General features: G+C 34.6%; 1 protein-coding gene across 3 annotated transcripts in view; it reads right to left on the reverse strand.

The window, feature by feature from the left end:
* Window positions 1-21,725, reverse strand: part of DIAPH2 (diaphanous related formin 2) — a 696,864-nt gene that overhangs the window by 331,769 nt on the left and 343,370 nt on the right. For all 3 annotated transcript variants that reach the window (XM_084790930.1, XM_084790929.1, XM_084790928.1), the window contains one exon: window positions 15,891-16,020. In XM_084790930.1, the coding sequence (XP_084647056.1) occupies window positions 15,891-16,020 (130 nt within the window). The remainder of the gene's footprint in view (window positions 1-15,890; window positions 16,021-21,725) is intronic.

Raw genomic sequence — 21,725 nt, forward strand, 5'->3', positions numbered from 1 at the left:
CCCTTCAAACTCACATAAGAACACCTGGCATACATTTCATAGCACTTATCCCAATGTGTGAGTACATGAACATGGTTATACTTGGTTCTTCTCTGTGCCCAGTAGATGAAAAGAACAGGAGCTGCAACTTTCTAGTCCACCATCATAGTTCTAATTGTTAATGTTTGAGGACTACAATTCTTGTGTTGTTGTTCTTATATTCTTTCTTTCTATCTATCTATCTATCTATCTATCTATCTATCTATCTATCTATCTATCTATCTATCTAATATCTTGGTCATAGCCCCTTCCCTCCTTTCCCACCAGTCCCCTTTCCTCCCCTATTTCCCACACACCCCAGCTCATCAAGTTGAATCAGGACTGAGTTTGTCTTCTTCCCCTGTGGCTTGTAAAGGAAGAGGACTACCTCAAGCTGCCTGGAAATGGTTAACTACAGATAGAAGACTAAGGTTCTGAATAAACTATAGCCGATACAAAGTTTCATCAAAAATTTCTTCTGAAGAAAATGCAGCAAGGTAAATAAGATAAGACCTTCAAATTTATTGACAGCATGTGATAAGTTTAATGTATTCATAGTAGGTATATTATTAGACAGGAAAATTATTTTAAAAATATAGATTGTGATTCAATCTGCAATCTTAAGACTAAAACATGTTCTTATACTTGCTATTTTAAAGCATTTTAGTTCTCCTAAGTAAGGAAGTTGGTTGATTTTATAGTTAGATTGATGGGAAATTGAATATCCAGTTTGAAAAATACGTTAGCGACTGGGTGAAGTGGTGCCCATCTGAAGAATTAGAGCCTGGGAAACTGAGGTAGCAAAAACCTAAGTTCAAAGTAATGTTGAGAAATGTAGGAAATTTCAGGCAATTTAAGATCACGTAATGAGAATGTATGTCAAAACAAAAACAGAACAAAACAACAATAGCAGCAACACAAGCCCTAGTAGACAATTGCACCTGTGGCCATGAATAATTTCACACTGCCAGTTTAACTATTACATTCCCATGGCATTCATTAAACTTTGGGGCAAATTAATTATGTATTTGGATATAACATTGATTCATTTTTTTACTGTCTTTTTGAAGCCCTTAACTTAGGTACTAGCAGGAACTATTTTTGCTCATGGCTTCCTAGGTAACTTTTGAGTGTCTTGGCTAGGACTAATAAGACTGAAAAAAGTTTTTTGTTAATTTTGTTAATCAGTTACAGTGATTGAGTTAACATTTGTCAGACATTTTCTATACCGAAAGAACCACAATACATAAGCCACTTATAAAATATACTATAAAAGTAGTATTTGCTAATTTGAATGTTTAATACATATTTGATCACATTCATAGCCACCGTTAGAACCACACTTTCTAAATGGGTATGCCAATCTTTAGCCCAGGGTGACTTCTAGAGCTGAGTTATGAACTCCAACTAAAATAGTGGATTTGTAATGGGACTGACAATTTTAACTACAGCAGCACGAACAACATTGACGATAATAAAATCCTTGCTTAGATATAACTCACACAAAAAGTAAAAGCCAGAGGCTGTAAACAGCTCAGTACATTTAAACCATTTTTCAACCCATTTGAAATACACAGACTTCTGTATTCCTTTCGAAGTACTACCTGGTGGTTTTTCAAAATTCTGTTTTGTTTGACCAAAAAAAAAAATTGTATACATGAATATGTTATATGCCTCCCTGTGAAACATTTCCCCCTTTATCTTCATCTAATAAGACTGCCAGTGAAACTTTCATGAAATAAATGTTAGTCTTGCCTGGCCCTGCTTTTCATTTCAATATCCCTGGGAATAGACGTGGTCAGTGAATCTGCAGAAGTAATAATGTGCCCTGAAGATTCTGATTTTCAAAGGCTGTTAAAGTAACACTATATTGGAAAAGTCAGTTTAAAACTAAAAATGGTAACAGTGCTTTACCACCATCTAATTAGTAATTTGTTTTTCTCCTTGAATGTAAAAGAAGTAAGAGCTCCTTACATTCATGAAAAAAAATATATTGAGAAGCAAGTACTTTACCTAGGACATTCTTGAAAAATTAATAATGGTAGTTGCTATGTATCTTCTTATTTATTTATTTATTTATTTATTTATTTATTTATTTATTTAATGATGCTAGGGATGGCACTCCAGGCTGTAGCTACTTTAGGTAAGCCACCTACTAAGCAACATCCAACCCTGTTAACTTTATAGCTAAGGGATACAGTACTCAGCCATCTACAGCCATACACACAGAACATTTTGATAGCTGGCAATGACAACACTGGAGAAAACACTGATGGCCTATGACACAGTCCCTGTTCTTGCCTGTACTTATCATCTTTAAGTTCATTTTTCACAAACAGATTAAAACAGAAATGACCAAACTCACATTATCTGTTATTGGTACACATTGGTAATTAATCATGAGAGAAAGAGCTCCTTTTGTTTCCTCTTACCTTAGATATTTGCTTATAATTTAACAACATAACATTTATTCTTAAATCATCTTCGACATATCTTTGTCATATGCACTTCACATTTTTAAAAAACCCAGAAGACCAGGGTTAGAAGGCAGGAGAACTATTAATGCTGCATTTATATCCTCAGATGAGGGGATGAGATGAGATGAGAGCTGTACCAAGCTTTAGGATACATGGCTTGGACTGATCCCAGAATATTTCTTTCTAACTATTCCTCGGTCTAGGCCTACAAGCATCTAGCCTCCATACAATCTAATCTTCTACAAGCCCAGACTTTGAAGGCTTCAGCTTCCAGCCTATGTCTGCTAACCTAGACCTATAATGTTTTCAGCCTCCAAGACTTACTCCTGAATACACTCACCTTTTCTACCTCTTTCTGAACTCTGGCTGTCTGTTTCAACTCAGCTTTGTGGCTCAAATTCCTCTCCAAGTTGACTGATACAAACTGGCTTCTCTCTGCTTCAAACTGAATTGCTCAGCTTGGAAAAATTGCCTCTGAACTCCACAGACTGAACTGCACTGACTACACGAACTTAACTGAACTCAACTGCACTCAACTGAACTGCACTGGACTGAATGACCCCCACCCTCTCTCCCTTCACTACTCTTAAATAGCCTAGCTTTCCTCTCTATTCTTCTGAGAGTTGGGAGAATCCTATCTTTGACTCGCTCGATAAAATCTTTATCACTTTGTCTGCCTCTTAATTGGATGTCATTGTTTGGGATTAAAGTTGTGTAGTAAGGGTATGTCTGTATTCCAGCCAGAGGAATATAAGGTTGTCATTCCAGCCAGATCACATGGACCTATAAAGTCTTTGGAAGTGATTCCTTGCCAGAGCAGCCATGTTGCTGGATCAAATTTCCTCTTCAGAGAATGAAGATCATTAACTAATTATAGTTCTTTGTGAAGTAAGAACAATTGATTATAAATACATTTCTTTTCATGTATATGACTGATTTTTCTTCATAAAGATTATGTTCACAGATAGGATGTTATATCTTGATTAGTAACTGCAGAAAATTAAATTGCAAAATATTTGCACTTCATTATCATTTAAAATCACAGTATAGCTTATCATATACTTCTACATGCTATTTAAACTGAAAGTAAATCTTAGAGAAATAATTAGTTTTTGGGGAAAAGAGATGCAACACAAAATACAAAAAAGCTAACTGTTTGACCTTGCAAACCACTTAAGTTTTTAGACTTAGTCAAGCAAAGTAAGCTCTTATACTTTCTAATTCTATTGATAATACTGACTTTCAACTGATAGAACACAAAATATTTAGGTTTATTATCTCACTATAGACATATGCTATTATTCTTTGTTCTTTGAATTCATCTAAAATCATCCTAAAAGTTATATGAATCTGTAGCCTGGCATCCTACTTTCTTTTCCTGTTGCTGTGATAAAACATCCTGTGGAAAGTAATTTAATGAAAAAGGGTTTATTCTTAGTCACAGTTTATAGTTTAGAACATCATGGCAGAGATGTCCTAGGCCCTTTGCACATATGTTACAGATGCGTAGTTTGGTCTTCTTGTGGGACTCCAAACAGTGGGAGCAGAGGCTGTCTCTGACTCTGTTTCCTGACTTTGGGACTTTTTCTTCCTAACGGTTTGCCTCATCTAGCCTTAATAAGAGAGGAGATGCCTAGTCTTACTGAAACTTGATATGCAATGGCTGGTTGATAGCCATAGGAGGCCTGCCTTTTTCTGAAGAGAAACAGACATGTGGATGGGGAAGTGGAGCAGAAGGGAGGTGGGGGAGGGGAGGGCTTGACAGAAGAAGATGGAGATTAAATTGTACTTGGGATGTTAAATAAATAAATAAATAAAGGCAATCAAAACAACCCCCTACACTCATTTGCAGAAGCTTACCTCCCAGTAATCTAGTTTCTCTCAAGTTGACAAGTAATACTAACCATTCTGCCTGGGTGTTGGTAATTTTTCTGAAGTGTGTTTAGCTAATATGCTTTGTAATGGTGAGACCCAGGAATGAATGAAGAAATTACTTTAAAACATAACACTAGGTACATAAAACATAGTTACCAAAGGAAAACTGACATATTTAAAAGATAAATACAAATAAAATCTAAAGACTCCAGGCCTCAATACTAGCATCATTAAATAAACATGTTTCATTAATGATCATACCCTTCAAGATGATGGACAACAGAGCTGATTATTTTTTATATGTTAAGTATGACTATTCTCAGTATATAGAGAAGAAAGAATAATTACAATAAAACACTAATTTTATGGATCTAACTTAAGAACAATTTGTTAAGTCTCATATTTTACATGCATGAGTACTTGCCTGCATGTACGTATGAATGTACACGAAGTAAGTACACTGTCCTTGGTGTCCAGAAGATAGTGTTGGTTCCCTTGGAACTTAAGTTACAGATGCTTTGAGCTGTCATATGGGTTACAAGAATTGAAATTAAGTCCTCTGAAAGAGCAGTAAGCACTGAGCCAGGTCTCTGGTCTTTGATGTAACTTTTTTCCACTTAAAAGTTAACAATTTGAAAGTAAAACAGTGTTTTGCTTGTAATTTGTATGACTTCATTTATATATATTATAAAATTCTAACAATATTCCAATTAAAAAAAGGAATGATAACACTGATTCTTGGTTTACCATAAATTTATAAAAATCATTTATAGCTCTTCTAATTTTGTTAATATTATTTTCAGAACTATTGTAGTAAAATCACAAGATACAGTTTGTGATTTTAGTTTTAATTAATTGTTCAATCTTGAGACCTGTTTTTTTTCAGACACAATCTTCTATTTTTTTATATAACACATAGTTCTTATTAAGTTCTGAGATAAATACTAGTGATTATTACTGTCAAATTTGGGCATTAAAAATGCATAATTAAGTAAAGCAACAATAGTTAAGATAAATATTACCTTCAGATTTCCTGCTGAGAATGGAATCAGAAACCATGCCTCTAAAATATATACCAAATAATATCATTTTTATCATTTATTACTTATTTTATGATCTTTAATCTATCTTTCATGTGTCCCCTAAATTTTTCTTATCAGTTATGTAGATTATCCTGTTAGATACTTTTCTCCTAGTTTATGCATACTAATGACACAGATACTAGACCATTATAAGATATCAAACTTTTGGTAGCTGACTGAGGATTCTTCTATTAAAAGTTAGAGATTTCTTTCAAAATAACATGAACTTTGTGGCTAAAGCTCAGGGGTTGAGACAACTGACTGCTCTTACAGAGGACATAGGTTCAATTATCAGATTAGTACATAGACACATTAGTTGGCTCATATCTACCTAGAAGTCCAGTCAGGGGGTAGGGAGGCTTGATGCCCTCTGTTTTCTGTGGGCATCTTCATGTATAAATTGCATACATATTCAGAAAAGCACAAACACAAACAAATAATACATAAATATTCAGAATAACACAAACCTATATACCTTTGGAATATTATTTCTAGAAAAAGTATCCAACTGAAAAAAAATACGAGCATGTGTAAAGCAAATACAAGTTAATGGCATCATACAATATTTCAGAAATATTTATGAATTCAAATTTGTATTTGATCTTTGGATTTATTTTTTCAAGTATTTATTTATTATTGGCTGTTGAGTATAGAATATAACGTTCTTTAATTGCTAAACATAAGTCAACTGAGATGCAACCACAGTAACTGACCTTCAATTTTAAAATGAGTTTGAAAAACAGTAACAAAAATCAGTTCATAAATAAACTAAAATTAATATCTATATAAATAAGTCAGTATATATATAAGTATAACACCTTTTTGTTAACGCATTTTCACTTTGAGTATCATAATCACTACATGGAAAAAAATACTGCCATCTCTATTTTACAACTTTAAAAATGTGTAGAAATGAGAAAACATGCATTGAGATGTTAAATTGACAAACTATTATCAAAGAAGTAGCTGGATAACAAAGGTAAAGCTAGATTTTACATATGTCATGACTCTTATCCCTGGACATACCAATTTTAGCAGGTTTCTTTTACATGTAGGCACACCAGTGTTATTTGTTAGAGAAATATTAGCTTCCAAAATAGTACTGATGCTTCACACAGCTACAAATTTCCAGCTCCTTTCTGATTTACATGAAGGAATCTGAGACACATCAAATTTGCAAACCAAGAGTTTATATTTGCTATTTATTAAGACTGTTTCATCAACTTGCACAAGCCTAAATTCAGGAGGAAATCACAATGCCTATAATAGTTCTCATGATTTGATCATTGTGCTAAGCAAGTATAGTTTGAAATATATAAAAAGTACAAAATACAAACAACATTTTTTGGGTAGCTCTGATGTGGTTCTGGTACTTTCTTTAAATCCCCAACCCTATATGTACCTGTAATTGGCCCATCATTACTGATAACACATTAGAGAAACAAACGACTAAGGTAGTGATGAAATTATAGCAATGGTAACCAAGATGATGGGCAGATTTTAGCTATCTTCCATAGTGGTGACATAATACCCAATTAGGGCCACAATCTATCTCCCATTGATGACATGACTCTTGTGGCCAGCATGATTGTCATTTCTTCACTTCTATTATTCTACTTTTTGCCTTTACCCTTTCCTTCTATGTTGGCAATAATACTTAACATCACTTGTTTAACCTGTTGCATGAAATATATCCCTGTTTTCTTTTTATATAGGGGTCAAGTAAGTGAGGATAACTGATGGATAAATAGCCAACTTCTAAGAAACTACTTGGAGTTCAAAACGAGATTACACTGACAGGTAGTTAAAAACACTCTATTTCCAGACATTGAAGTAAAGACACAATGATTAAAAAAAATAAAATAAAAATGACAACAACAAGAAGTTCTTGGTAGGAATTTTAATTCACTGTGTGATAAGGCATGTTAGGATTCATAAGACAGCATCATACTTATAACAGCTGGAGTAAAGACTTCCTTGATCTTTACTTGTATAGAATGTGGTTGATGGATCTTATTCTTTTACTAAGCAAAGAAGGCATAAATGTCACTCTTAGATTAAAAGATGCTTTGATAAAATCCTTAAGTGACATATAACTTGCTGAAAAGCATTAATTATTTACAGTAACGTCAAATGAACTTTGACAACAATTGCCTATTTACATTATGCATCACAAGTGATTTTTTTGTGAAGCAAACATAAAAATAAAAGGATTCTTTTCATAAGCTATGACACATTTTTAAGTCAGGAATTATTATTTTTCCATATTTTAAGTTTAAGTTTATATCAAAAAGTATACATAAGTGAGCTGGTTAATGAATGTTCATTAACTGAATACAGACACATCTTCTAAGTCAAGAAACACAATATGATCAGTAGCCCTAGAAGCCCTAGCCCATTCCATTCTAGTCATAATCTCACTTCAAAGATATACAATATAATGACTACTTTATCATGGCTATTTCATAGAAATAAAATTAGGAATAGTTCTAACTCAAGACTACACCACTCCTGGGCATATACCCAAAAGATGTTCCAACCTACCACAAGGACATTTGCTCAAGTATGTTTATAGATGGCCCTCAACTGAAAAATGGATAAATAAAATATGGTACATTTACACAATGGAATACTACTCGGCTATTAAAAACAAGAAAATCTTGAATTTTGCAGGCAAATGGATGGAACTAGAAAAGATCTCCAGAGTGAGCTAGCCCAGACTTGGAAAGACATATATGGTATGTACTCACTTATAAACAGATATTAGCAATTTAGTACAGGATAACCATACTTAAAATCACAGACCCAAATTAGCTAAATAACAAGGATGGCTCAAGGGAGGATGCGTGAATGTCAGTCAGAACAGGAAATACAGCAGACATTTGAAGTAGACGGAAGGAGGGAACTAGGTGGGAGATGGGGTGGCAAGGACAACAGGCATGGGGATCAGGTGGGCAAAGGGGAAGAGGAGTTTCAGCTGGTGAGGAGAAGAACCAAGGGAGAGAGAACAGAAATCTGAGGGGAAGGCATGTCTGGGACAGGGGTGGCTTCTGGGAGTCTATGAGGGTGACCCTATCTGAGATTCCAAGCAATAGGTGCTAAAGAGCATAAGGAAGGCACCTCCCATACCTCCTGTAGCCAAGTGGGGCTCCCAGCAGCGGGAGAGTGACAACAACCAACACATAAAACCTTCGACTCAAAAGGTGTCTTGTCTACAAATAGCTTAGGGGCAATGATGGAACAGAGATTGAGAGAATGGCAAACCAGTGACTGGCCCAGCTTGAAAACATCCTACAAGAGAAGGCAGACCACTGTCACCAGTAATGATACTCTGCTATGCTTGCAGACAGGAGTCTAGCATAACTGTCTTCTGAGAGTTACATGAGCACACTCAGAGCATTAGCTGCTGTTATTGGTCCTGTGAGACAGTCCTTAATGCTCATCATAAACTCTTGTTTGGTGGTCTCTATAGGTTCAGATTCTTTCTATCATTAACTCAAGTGTTGTCGCTTTTAACTTTCTTATTGAAAGAAGTGTTCTACAGAGTAAGAAATATTCCTAAAAAAGAGTATCTTGTTTTTTGCAAGACAGGGTTTCTCTGTGTAGCCTTGGATTTCCTGGATTTGCTCTGTAGATCAGGCTGGCCTTGAACTCACAGAGATACACTTGTCACTGCCTTCCCAAGTGCTAGGAATTAAACGCATGTGCCACCATGAATGGCTCCCAGTGTCTTATATTGACTTGGTTCGCTTCCTCTCTTTATAGTGAATAGTAACCAACTACCAATAATGCCTTATTTTGATAAATACATACTGTATTTAAATATCAATTGTTTAATTTCAAAATATTTTGAATTTTTGAACTTTAGGACTGCTGTATGAAATGAGATGGTAAGCACGATCAGGAAATAATCTGTGAATCTAAGAAGTCAGTCTAGCCAGTGCAGACAAAACATTTTTAATAAAAATACAAATGTGGAATGTGCGCTAATATCAATAAGGCTCCAAAGCTGTTACTGACATGAATAAAGAAAAGGCTCAGTCTGTGCAATTTGAGCACAGCAGTCTCTAGACAACTAACTACACAGAGGAGGGGACATTTATAAATACAGTAGAAATTTTAATCACTCAGCATTTATTTTCTGTATATTTTCTAACATCACTATGTTTTTCATAATTGTGGAAGTATGATCCAAATTTGAATCGTCTTCCATATGGCAGTGTGATCATGGGCAATTCTTTCATCACTTGGAGGCCCAGTTTCTTCCACTGTAAAATAACAAAGCTGGACTCAATGATGCTCTACAATGATTTTAGCAGGAACTAGTTGAACTCTTAAGCTTCTACTGCCTCCTGTGTCCTTGAATTTTTTTCTTTCCTCCGATATTTGTACTCTAATATTTCACCTTTGTTATTATTGGTTTTTCTTTTCTTTTTATTTTTCCCTTCAAATTTTATTCACAACCCTAATTTACATCTTTATTTCCTAGAGTTTTCAAACAAGACTTTTTAAATGTGAAGTTTCACTACTATTAACCCTGAGAAGAAATCTGAGTAAGTAGATAGTTAGTTAGCAATGCAACATGGAAACATGACAGACATCAAAAGGCAGAGCTGAGTGAAAAAATAAAATTTAATTCATAAGAAATTAACATTGATCATGGGAAACTTAACCAGCTTTTATATTGTAAGATGGCACTAATTTAACTGAAGTGAAACCCATTTTGGATTTATGTTACACCTTAGGATTAATAGTGCCTTCAAATACATTAATATAATTTTCCTGTATTGAACAGAATAGTTTTAATTAAACTTTACTAACCCTTTTCATTTAATCCCTGGAGCTAACCTATAAAACAGTAAAGATCTTAAATCATACTATAAAAATCCTCAGAGCTAAAAATTAAAGTGATAGCTATGGAAAGGAAAGTGGATAAAGAATTCACCAAATATGCCTAGTAAATTAGTAATACTTCATATATATCTATTATATATAAACATATATTCACATGTCTTAGTTAGGGTTTCTATTGCTAAATCAACTTCTAGTCTATCACTATAGGAAGTCAGGGCAGGAACTTAAGGCAAGAACTTGGATACAGGAGTGGTGTTTATTGGCTTGCTCAGCCTTTCTTAAAGCACTGAAGACCATCAGAACACGGGTGGAACAACCCACAGTGAGCAGGGCAGTCTCCTTCCAAACATTAATTAAGAAAATCCACTCCAGGCTTATAGCAGGCAATCTGGTGGAGGCATTTTAACAATTGAAGCTTCCTCTTTCTGAATGTCTGGCCTTTGTCAAGCTTAGATAAAACTAGCCACTGTATAGCACATGTATAAACTTTAAAATTGAAGATTAGGGAAAAAGAAATTATGTTTAATAAAAGGCAGTTTCTAATGGTTGAAGATACAAAACCCGTCTAGCCACAATATTTTCTGTCTTGAGACATACTGGTATGTCAGTCACTAATGAAGTATCTGCAGACTGAAAATTTACCGCAGAATAAAATAACACAAACAGTATTATTTTGTTAATTCCACTGGTAATAAGGCTATATCATACAATTTGTTTCTGAACTTCAGATTTAAAGGAACTCCTGTTCAGAAGGAAATAGTGTATTTTCTCACTCTGCTTGCTTGCCTCTCCTGTCCCAGCAATAACAGCTAACTAAATAACTAAACAAATTCAAATAAAAACAAAACCACTTTTGAAATCTCCAGGCAATGCTTCATAAACTTCTCCCACAAAAGTACCCCTAATGGAAGCGAAGATTGAACACGCACCCCTAGGGATCTGCTGCAAGTGTGAAATTTCTTTGAAGTCATCTGTTTTATTTTAAAAATTCATGTGGTTTTTGCATTCTGCTCTGTAATATATATCTGTTTTAATGTAAAAATGATGTGTTTTCTTCAATATCTTTGAGTTACAGAGCTCTAGGAAAATATGCTAAGTTGATACCAAAGGCTTCCATCTCCAAAAGATGCATAATTTTAAAGCTTAGCTTTGTGAAGTATAAAGATAATTACCCAAATAATGTTTTCCGTAGATTCTACATAATTCTTTGTTTTTCTTTCAGCTTAAGGTGATGGCATTTCCCCATTCCATCAGTAATTTTGAGAACTATGCTTTTAGTACTAGAAGAGAATATGCCTGTTGTTTCCCATACTGTGCAAAATCATCTCATAAAATACATACTTGAATTCTAGTAATCACAAAAGATAGATATTGATGGTCATTATATGTGAAGTGTAATACATTCATTAACTTGATTTTTGTGTTCTTTAAATTTTTTTTAAAAAGCTGTTGTATTTTTGAAGAAGAGAACATATCACAAGGAGCTGATTAATTTTCAAAAACAAATTAATTATATAGTGTTGATCTGTTTTTTATTTCCACTGGGAGAGTGTGAATATTATACATAAAGTATAGTAAACACAATATTGAATGTGACCAAATTTGACTCAGATGATCCTGAAATTTATATTAAAGAAGAAAAGATAAATTAGACTCACATATTAAGGAAAAGGATTTAACTATAAATAAGACATAAATAGCTTGACCTTTCACCATTGCTTTTCTTCTTATAGAGACTAAACTTCAAAGTATTTTCTCCTGAGGCTTTGGTAACAAGACGTTAGGAAGAAAGGAAATGGATTTTGAACAGTGTTTTGACAAATGATAGTCAGTTGTCTTAGAGGACAAGGCAGGTGAGATTTTCAGGCAGGGGATGCAGCAGGAAATTGTACACACAGACAGGATTATTATAAAGGAATAAAAATGGCTCAAGAGAATATATGTCTGGGTACACTGAAATGAGAAGTAGGAGGAAATGAAAGTGACTGCAAGCAGGCAGGGTGTGCTTAAGAAGTTTTTGAGTTGAGGACTCTTTGAATTTCACAAGGAAAAAAGATCCAGCCAAAAACAAGCAGAGAGTGGGGATTGCTGCTGCCCAAACAGTGAGATAGGAAAAAGGTATTGGGCAACAACCTCATTACTACACTGGCTGGATCAATACACAAAGCAAGCAATCAAAACACAATGGATAAATGTGCTGTTGAAATACAGAGAGTGAGAATGTGATACCGTTAAAGAAAAATATGAAGAGATTTATCAAAGAGTCCAGATGTATGAAAGGAAAAAAGCTGAATAGAATGCATGCTTAGCTGAACCTTGAAGAACATTGGCATGTATAAGATTATTCTGTTCTAATCTAATGATAAAAACATTACAATGTTCTTATCGCTGTATCAATTGTTAATGTTAGTGTTACTATCACAGCTGTGTACTTACTATGTCAGGCAAGGATTTTATTGTATGCTTTTTATATGTTAATGTACTTATTTATTTATTTATTTAATGTACTTATTTAATCTTGCTGTTATGGACAGTCTTTGTCATTTTCTAGATGAGGACAAATGTCTAAATTACTACCTCAATGTTCTGAGACTAGTAAGCAATACAATTAGAATTAGAATTCTACAATAACTAAAAAGTTTTTCTCTGGTATCATCCTTTATCAGTTGTTATAATGTATCTGTCTAGCAGTTGTAATAATGTCTAAAAGTATTTGGTATTATTTAATGTTTTAGCAACTACTTAAACATTTGAAACTTTTAATTTTTTGATATCTTTATATATTTTGAATATTAGACCTTTGTCAGATGTAGGGTTGGTAAAGATCTTTTCCCAGTCTGTAGGCTGTTGCTTTTTTCTGTTGACAGTGTCTCCTGCCTTATAGAAGCTTCTCAGCCTAATGAGGTCCCATTTATTAATTGTTGACTTTAAGGCCTGGGCTGTTGGTGTTCTGTTCAGGAAGTTGTCTCATGTGCCAATGTGTTCTAGGCTCTCCCCCCACTTTTTCTTCTAACTGACTCAGTGTCTCTGTTTTTATGTTAAGGTCTTTGATCCACTTGGATTTGAGTTTTGTGAATGGTGACATATATGGGTTCAATTGCATTTTTTTTCCACGTAGACATCCAGTTAGACCAGCACCATTTGTTGAAGATGCTATCTTTTTCCAAACCAAATAACCCAACTGAGAAATGGGGCTTAGAAATAAACAGAGAATTCTAAGCACAGGAATGTCGAATGGCTGAGAAACACTTAAAGAAAAGTTCAACCTCCTTAGTCATCACGGAAATGCAAATCAAAACAACTCTGAGATTCCATCTTACACCTATCAGACTGGCAAAGATAAAAAATTCAAGTTACACCATATGGTGGCAAGGATGTGGAGAGAGAGGAACACTCCTTCATTGCTGGTGGGAATGCAAACTAGTACAGCCACTTTGGAAAGCTATCTGGTGCTATATCAGAAAATTGGGAATAGGGCTTCCTCAAGACCCAGCTATCCACTCCTTGGAATATACCCAGAAGGTGCTCCAGCACACAACAAGAACATTTGTTCCACGATGTTCATAGCAGCCTTATTCATAATAGCCAGAACATGGAAACAGCCTAAGTGTCCCTCAGTAGAAGAATGGATAAAGAAATTGTGGTACATTTACATTATGGAATAATACTTAGCTATTAAAATCAAGGAATTCCCAAAATTTGTGGACAAATGGATTGAACTAGAAATGATCATAATGAGTGAGGTAACCCAGAAGCAGAAAGAGTTAAATGGTATATACTCACTTATATCTGCATAATAGCCCAAGGGGCATGTCCCATGAATGTCTTCACTTATGAGGAAAGTGGGACAGAAGGGAGGACATACTATTGGGACTCTAGGTGAGAGAAGCATGGGAGAATGGGGAAATAGAAGGATCCAGAGGGTCCTAGAAACCTACAAGAAGAACATTATGACAGGCAGATCTGGGCCCAGGGCTTCTGCTCAAACTATGGCATCAGCCAAGGACAATACATGCAGTAAACTTCGAACCCCTACCCAGGTTTAGCCAATGGACAGGACATTCTTCACAGTTGAGTGGAGAGTGGAGTCTGACTTTTTTTTAAATTTTTTATTAATTTATTCTTGTTACATATCAATGGTTATCCCATCTCTTGTATCCTCCCATTCTTCCCTCCCTCCCATTTTCCCCTTATTCCCCTCCCCTATGACTGTTCCTGAGGGGGATTTCCTCCCCCTGTATATGACTTTCACATGAACTCTGGTGCCTCATATTTGACCATGTCCCCTGGAGGGGGAGACCTGGTGGCACTCAGAGGAAGGATAGCAGGTTACCAAGAAGAGACTTGATACCCTATGGAGTCTGACTTTCACACGAACTCTGGTGCCCCATATTGGACCATATCCCCATGGAGGGGGAGACTTGGTGGCACTCAGAGGAAGGATAGCAGGTTAACAAGAAGAGACTTGATAACCTATGAGCATATACAGGGGGAGGTAATCCCCCTCAGGAACAGTCATAGGGGAAGGGAGTACAGGGAAAATGGGAGTAAAGGAGGAATGCAAGGATACAAGGGATGGGATAACAATTGAGATGTAATATAAATTAATTAATAAAATATATTTTTAAAAAGTTAAAATAAGATGAAGATTTTACTGACAATCTTCTAACAGCAGAAATCCAAAGAACAATGTGCACAATAATAATCTGTACTCTATGGACTCCTATTTCAAAGATTATTAACAAGCTTAATTAACTCGTAGTAAGTTTGGGAGACATATGGCTTTGTGTTCTTTCTTTAACCCTCTAAGTTATAGAATATAGTATCTACAACACATATTTCTCTTTTCTAAAATGGAAACTAAAATTTGTACCTCCATTATACCAACTCCAGAAGTGTTTTCTTGATCCATCTTGCTTTTACGTTTTTAATCACCTCTTAAGTGTAGACAATATGGACAAAGCAACTTACCCTGCCTGGAAATCTTACAAGCACTCTGTTTTACTTCTGTCTTCATTCCTGAATACTGTATATAGTGGTGTGTGAATCGAGTCTGCCTTGGATGTTTCTGAGGTGCCAATATTACTCTCATGATCTCATCAACTACTCCTTTCATCAGTCCTAAAAGATTCTGCTAGTTTACCCTGCAACTGTTGCATCATCTCTTGAAATCAAGAACTTTACCATGCCAGTAAAACTTCGGCCCATATTTCATCCATTCCAAAGTCATTTCTTCTTTATCTAAACTACAGAGCAGTATATTTGAAATGTCTTAGAATCATTTTGAAAAAAAAAATAAAGTTCAACATACATCAAGGTCTTAGAAGCTTCAAGAGCAGAACATATTATTTGGTTAGAGGTATGAAAGCTTCACTAACCTAGTACTGTTAAAAATAAAGATAAAGAGGGTTTATTTCAATGTACAGAGGACTCACATATAAGCCAATAAAAATATCTTTCTATCTTTCTTACATCAACAAAACCATTTGTGATTAATTGTGCTAATGGTTTCCTTTTTAATGTTATCATTTAATCTAAAGCACACAGACTAAGAATAGTCTCAAGGCAGCTGCTAATCAATTACCTTTGCTTGCACTTTCCACATGCTCCATCTCTTCAGGAAATTTCAGGATATCTCGGTGTTTTTCCTCACAAAGTTCAGCAAGAAAATGCAAAAGGGTTGTTTTTTGATCTGCTGACTTTGTGTCTCGAATCTGGATGGAAAAATAACAAATATTTTTTTAGAAATGTAAATAGAAGGTATTGTTTGAAATAAATGATTAATGAATACAGATAATGATGAAGCTCACTTGGAGTTTTTTTTTGTTAAGTTGGAAGCTGTTTCTTAATGGCATCTAGTGACATAGGTCAGGATCTTAAACTCAATATTTTATAAAGAAGAAATAACACCAATACAAGTGCCAAATTAAAACTTAATCTATATTTTCAAAAATGTGTGAATCATTATGACAAAATGAACTATTTTTTTTATGAGACAGGAACAGTCATTTAAGTATTTACACTAATAGACTCAATTAATGCATGTTGATATTAACAACATTCTGGTCTTTGAGTTATTGTAAGAATATATTCTTGAAAGCTGCATTCATTTGTGAGATAAGATTATTTCTAGATATTATTGATGGAAATTAACATAAAACAGTCAGCATCCTTTACATTTCTTTACTTGCATGGGCCATAAGAAAATTGCAAAGTTGTTTTATACAGAATTATAAAACAAAATTAGAGTACACAGTCATAAAAACATGACAGAATGTATTAGTTATTTTCTTAACATTGTACTTTTTTTTCACAGACACTAGAAAAAAAAGATGTCATTAACAGAATGATAAAAATCTTTCTAGGACAGCCCAGAAAAATTTAGGCAGCTCTATTGCTTTCTTTTTTATATCTCTTATACTAAACTCATTTACAAATGAAATCAGTGATTTACATATAGACAATGCATAAAAACAATACAAAGTATCAAAATTTTCTCAGTTTATTGGATGTTTTAATTCTATAATCCTTAGATGATGGGTTTATCCACTGGTGTTTATACGGATTTGGGGTTTTTAGCTTTAGGGATTACTCTGTTTAGAATAAATATATATTCTTTACAAACAGGTTTAGGAAAGGGTGCAGAGGATACTTAGGTAATTACGAAATAAATTAATCCCTATTGTTTTAGTAACTAAAAAATTCATAGCATTTATGAAATTAGATCCATATCAAATATTTTGTGCTGAAAACTTTATCAGCTATTTACATCCTCATGATGTGAACAAATATAAAAAAAACATTAGCCTTAAGATTCCACATAAACAAATGGCCACAGGAGGCATAATATTCCAGTGGCCATCATTATTTCTTTGAGAAAATCCACAAATACAGTATGGCATATATGGAAAATACTTAAAATGTTGTACTCATGCTCATGCACCAAACACCTATTACTATTACAAGGTTGAATCCCACACTCCAAGGACAAGCTGTAAGAACAAAAAGCAACAGGAACCTCAAGGGCAGTTTATCTTAAGTAAGGCTAGCAGCTATAGAGGAATCAATGGGAGGCTCTGGTCCCCAAAGAGAACTCTTTATCTGAGATTACTGTGTTATATACTCACAAAGTGCATCATTTTTACAGTATGTGGGATATTTCAAAAAAAGTCCCCTAAAACTTAACATCTGAGATCCTAAAATAATAATAAAAAATAGGTACTAAGGTAAATTGCAGGAAAATTCCCTTCCTAACAATAAGAAAATTGTTTTTTTTTTAAAGTCTGTGGAAACAAGGACATAAAAACAAAGAAAAAGAACAACAAATTCTTACACACTATACAAGATGCCAAATTGCATAAGTATTTTAAAGTTTTTAAAAATATGCACAGCTAATACTACAAATAAAACAAGAATAATATTGTATTCACATGCCAATTTTATGCTGATTTCCTTTTATTTGTCTTGGGCTTTATATTATTTTAAGTAAAAAAACTTCAGCTTCAGCCTGCATTCTTAAATTGCTGGATTTAGAGTTTTTTGTGTTATATGTATGTGAGCGACTGTGTGGTTGTCTGTGTTTTGATTGCATAGGTATGCACATGAGTGAGAGTGAACTTGCCTGTGCAAGTTGAGGACATAAATTATTGTCTGGCTTCTTCTATTATTCTCCATCTTACTTTTTGAGACAAGGTCTCTCACTGAACATGAAGACTGTTATTCCAGCTAGCGTGGCTGGCCAGCAAGCCCTTGGCCAGCCTCTGTCATCTTTTTATGGGCTGCCATGGATGGGGTGGAGTGGGAGGCTACTCCACAATCCCTTATTTGTGTATATGTCCAAAATAGTAGTTTTATAAAAGTAAGAATATTTTGAAAACCCTTCATTTTGTATTATTTTGGTACAATGACTTAGTGAATATCAATGAATGCAATGAGTGAATCATTGCAATAACCGAGAGCTGTCAGCTAATAAACCATATACATAGTAGTTTTAATTGCAATAACCTGATCAGTAATTGTTATATAAAGATTAATAATTGAAATTAAATGGATTATATCTCCCTTATCTTTAATAACATTGAGAAATGGTACATGAATACAAAATACCCTTGGGAAAACAATACCTATATCTATGACTACTTCTGTTCATCTCTTTTAAAAGCATAGAAATAAGATATGACAAAAGATATCATTTGCATGTGAAAACACAAAACTAAAGCTTTAGTTAGATAGACAGAAAACTATATGAGTAATTAATGGACACCTAATTTTTTTTATAATCAAAAGAGGTTTATTTAGGTTTTAGTGTATATGGACAGTCAAAATCTGTGTGATCCCTACTGTTTGGCCCATACTGTGAGAGTGCGTATAAGGAGAGAGCACATAATATAACTGGAAGCTAAAGAACTTTAAAGCTCATGTGTGCTCTCTTAGAATAATTCATTCTGCAAAGCCATGTGTCATGACCCAACAAACTTCTCCTTGGCATCATCTCTTAAAAGTTTCACACCACCACACTGCTAGCTGAGATTTCAGCACATGACCTGGGGAGGGGGAAACCACAACCAAAACAAAGCTAGGCTCATATCCAAAAATATAAAACACCTAATTAAAAAAAAATATTTATTTTTATTTAGATGTGTGTATGTGTGTTTGTAGACAGATGCCTTTAGTGGCCAAAAAAAGGGAGTCAGACCTGCTGGATCTGGAGTTACTGACATTTGAGAACTGCCTGATATAGGTGCTGGGCATTGAATTCAGGACTTCCTGAAGAACATAAAGTGCTCTTACCCACTAAGCCATCTCCCAGCCAGCCACCCTAAAGGATTTATTGAGTTTAATTTTAACTCATTTCATCCTAATATCTGTTAATCATTTCACTGTTTTAAAACCTGGCTGTTAAAGGACACAGAATCCTGTACAGAGCCAGAGAGTAGGAGACAATGTCGTAATAATCCATATCATTCACACTCAATCCATCTAAGAAAGCCTTCTTCTATAAGTAACTTCCTCTCCTTTGGAGACAAAACCCAGTTTTTCGTGTTTTGTCCTTGGTAGGAACTGAAGTAGCTGGTCACTGTCCTCTGTAGAGCAACTTGTGGTTAACTTTATCATGCCACAGAGATGTCATTCTTCAGTTGTTTACTTCATGGCTAGGAATAATGACTAAAATTGTCCAATGCAACGGGGCCATATCATCTGGTAGCAAAGTTTACATCTCCTATCTTTTGCATAGAAGGCTGATTATGTGATGGTTCTTACTTGTTTTTTTTTTTTTCCTGAAACCTGCCCCTTTTTAAATGCCAGATTGCAACTGTTTAAACATTCACCATGTGGTCATAGGGTATCTAAGCTTGTACTTTTATAGATGTTCTTCCATGCTTGAAAGACATCATTCTTTCTTCTTGTTAACTAAGTATCTACTCATACTTTAAGACTACTCAACTACCACAGCATCTCTGAGTACTTTCCTCTCACAAAAACTTTCTGAGCCATATTTTCTATGCAGAGAACAGTTGAACACAGTAGTTGAATAGGACACAATTAAACAATTGGATTTTTAAAAGGTGGAAAGCCCATTTTAGTACTACTTTTAAATCACAGAATCTAGGCGCATACCAGAACATACTGGTCAGTCAATAAATGTTTCTCAATAAGGTTTTCTGTCTTCCCAGTAACTCTTATTTGTGTAGGTTAAAGAGGAACATACCTAAATTTAACTCTGTTCTTTATATGTACGCGCGCACACACACACACTCACACCCACACACATGCATGCATGCATGCACACATACAAGAACACATTCACACATCCAAAGTAATAATATTCTTTACTGTGCGACAGACACTATCCTAAATATTAGCATAAGAGACAAATAATGTTATGTGGTAACTCTGAAGCCTCACGGTTGGAATTTAGTAGAAAATATGAAATTACATAGAAAAGAGAAAATATGCCGAGTAACTTTGTGGCAAATGTCAAGGACTGATATAATTATAAAGAGTTGTCAGACATAGGAGGAAAAGAGGATGCATTTGAGTCAGTGTGAAAAAAATATCTATTTTGTCAATGAGCAACAGGAACAGAAAATGGGAAAAAAATCAGACTCCATAAGTTTGAAGTCGTGCTAATTAAAGGAATCATGCAACTTGTCAGAAAATGCTAACTTTAGAGTGAGCAAGTTTCAGAAAGGAGAGGGCAACAACATGTAAATAGATACTGAGAAGGCAGCTACTAACAACCCATTCTCTCTGCTGTATTGTTCATAATTATTAGATAAAGAAACAATTAGATTTAATTGATAATTATTGGATACAAAGATAATCAGACTTGGACCTTGAGTCTAGCACTGCTTAGGTCTAGGATCTTGGGTAAATGATTTACTTAATTATAAACTAGGTGTTAGATAAGTAACTATGCTCCTACACATATTTGGGGAACATGATATGAGAAAGTATTATCAGGACCATGATCATCATCCTAACTAGAAGGAATGTCAGCCTCCCTTAGTTTATTATCTTATATTTTTGGTTGTGAGCTTAGCCTTTAACGGCTGAGCCATCTCTCCAACACTTAGTTTACTATTTTAACATAGCAGAATCACCCAAGTCCCCCCTCTGACCTACTAGTATACTGATTTCTTGTCTTGACATTACCCTCTCTCAATTCTCTCAAACTTTGGCTATGTATGGGTCTAGTGAAATAAATAGTTATTATTCTTTTAAACATGCTTTTTAAAGGCATTTTTACTCAGCACTGAAAACAACACTATTCAATGTGTATCTGTTGGTTGAATGAAAAGGTTCCCACATGTTTAGTTATGTCTTTTTACTCGGATATACTTTTCCCTTCACCAGGAAGAAATATTATATGTTTCTGTGATGGAGGGGAGAATCAATACTTGTTACCCATGTGTTATGTGCCTATGGGGTAGGCACTTCAGTAAGTGCATGATATGTATGTATATTTTTATAAGTCCTCAAACCAACACTGTGAATTAGTTATCTCTATGCCCATTTTACAGGAAGCAATAGAGGATATTATCAGAGTGCACTGATAATAAGGACTGCCCCCAGAATATGGCCTGTTCATGTATACACATTGAGATTTAATATTTATTGGATTACTAGAAGATATTTGGAAAGATATTAAACAGGAAGAGTGTTCAATAATAATAATGAATTCTTCCAACTTAACTGAGAATAGTTAATAAAAATCCACATTTGTTTTCCCATACTGATTTATATATACTCTAGTTGTAACATTTATTTCATAATACATACGTTTGTTTACATACTCAGTATCATCCACCAGATTGTATTCTCCTTATAGATGAGAACTATGATCAGATTGTTCCCCTGGAATGTTCAATAAATAAATGCTCCAGACAAGCCAAAGTTAATTAAGGCTAATTTGATG

This window comes from Acomys minous (genome assembly GCF_964271855.1).
Source record: "Acomys minous genome assembly, chromosome: 7".
Classification (NCBI taxonomy): domain Eukaryota; kingdom Metazoa; phylum Chordata; class Mammalia; order Rodentia; family Muridae; genus Acomys; species Acomys minous.